Source organism: Aristolochia californica, unplaced genomic scaffold (genome assembly GCF_029961685.1).
Source record: "Aristolochia californica isolate CCGP_79_NKW_82.1479 unplaced genomic scaffold, dmAriCali1.0.hap1 SCAF_6, whole genome shotgun sequence".
Taxonomy (NCBI): Eukaryota; Viridiplantae; Streptophyta; class Magnoliopsida; order Piperales; family Aristolochiaceae; genus Aristolochia; species Aristolochia californica.
Window position 1 is genome coordinate 5,765,776 of NW_027182257.1, and position 1,548 is coordinate 5,767,323.

The 1,548-nt window shown below is 46.9% G+C and overlaps 1 protein-coding gene across 1 annotated transcript; it reads left to right on the forward strand.

Annotated features, from left to right (window-relative positions):
* Window positions 1–244: 244 nt before the first annotated feature.
* On the forward strand, window positions 245–1,289 carry LOC137935032 (uncharacterized). The gene has a single exon (XM_068779662.1). The coding sequence runs from the start codon at window positions 462–464 to the stop codon at window positions 1,092–1,094; it is 633 nt and encodes a 210-aa protein (XP_068635763.1). The 5' UTR covers window positions 245–461; the 3' UTR covers window positions 1,095–1,289.
* The last annotated feature ends 259 nt before the right edge of the window (window positions 1,290–1,548 follow it).

Below are 1,548 nucleotides of genomic sequence, written 5' to 3' on the forward strand. Positions count from 1 at the left end.
ATTCGCTGCTGTGTTTATGGGCTATTGAGCTGTTGTGAGTGGCACGTTTTGTAAAACTGTGGACGATGTGAGGGTAAATCAGTAACCTAAAGATCGAGGAATGTCGTGCCCACTGCCCTGGGCTCGAAGTCGAAGGCCGAGGAGGCCGAGACTCCAGAGGCGACGTTCCGGTTCCAGCGGAGACCCGTTAGATAGCTGCAACAGCCAACAAACCATCACTAAACCTTGGTTAGCCCAAACCAGTTTACCTTTGTAAAAGATTAACCCTAGCACTGGGAGCGGTCCTCCCGAAGATCTTCCTCGCTATTTATAACCCCAACCTCTAAAGCTCACTTCCGCAACCCCTTTTATCGCCATCCCCTTCCTCTGTACTCTTCATTCAGAAGAGAAAAACAATCGCAAGACGTGAACCCGAAAGTCGTAAAGAAGGAGAAATACTGGAACTGGAGGAAGGGGAAGAGATGAAGTTCTTTCTCGACGACGATGATTTCGGGAAATGCCGGAAACATCCATCTCAGCCTCGCCATGGCGTCTGCGCCGTTTGTCTCAAAGATCGTTTGACCATGCTCTGTCCCGACTGCTCTCGTCTACGCCCGTGTTCCTGCTATTCTTTTACCGACTTCACTTCCTCGGCCTCCTCTTCTTCTTCACTGGACATCGGCGTCGGATCCGGCGCCCCCATGTCTTTTCTCATAGACAACGAGCCACCTCTCAGGCGCTCTAGGTCCGTCGCGTTTAGTTTTCTCCGCCCCAAACCCGACGAAAATCCCTCCTTCAACCTCCGCCCCCCTCCTCCAGAAAACCCGACCAAGTCCTTCCCCTTTTGGTCGTTTCTAAAATCGGACAAACCGAAGAAGAAAACTGATCAAAGCGAAGATTTGAAGAAGAAGAAGAAGACGGACAATTTTCCGAGATCGAAATCAGCCAAGTATCCGAGATCAAAGTCTGTCGGAACTTCGTGTTACTCGGACATAGGAGAGGTTTCCGGTGGCGTTAAGGGGTGGGGATGGCATTTTCCCAGTCCGATCAAGGTATTCCTGCATCCGAAGCCGGCGAAAGTCGCACGCGAGCGGTCGCCTTTGTGCAGAGGTTGACGAGGAACCCTACGGGAGGAGAAAATTCGATGGTTCCTGTACGTTTTCTTGCGATTATAATTATTTTGATCTGTATTTTTTTTCATGTTTTGTCGATAATCCTGCAATTAAGGTTATCAGATTCTGTACATGCTCAGGAGATCTCCCAGTAGTGTCTTTCTAAATGTTATCCGATTCTGGTTTTAGATGCTAATACCTCCTACGGCTTCTTTCATTTCGATCATTTGCAGTGGAGCCTCCAAATCCAAATCCACAATTCCCAACCATACTATTCGATAATCCCATATCACTGTTAGCGAAAGAAAGTAGCCTGAAAAATATCTTATATATATATATATATACGTTAATTTAATTAAACAATGAATTATCTTATCTACACATGGCACAATTTGGACACGAATGAAAGCTTAGATTACGAAAACGACTGAAGGCTAACTTGCGTGTTGCTTTGGTC

Excerpts from the sequence above, each read along its gene's own strand:
- LOC137935032 (XM_068779662.1), top strand. The coding sequence starts at position 462 with ATGAAGTTCTTTCTCGACGACGATGATTTCGGGAAATGCCGGAAACAT.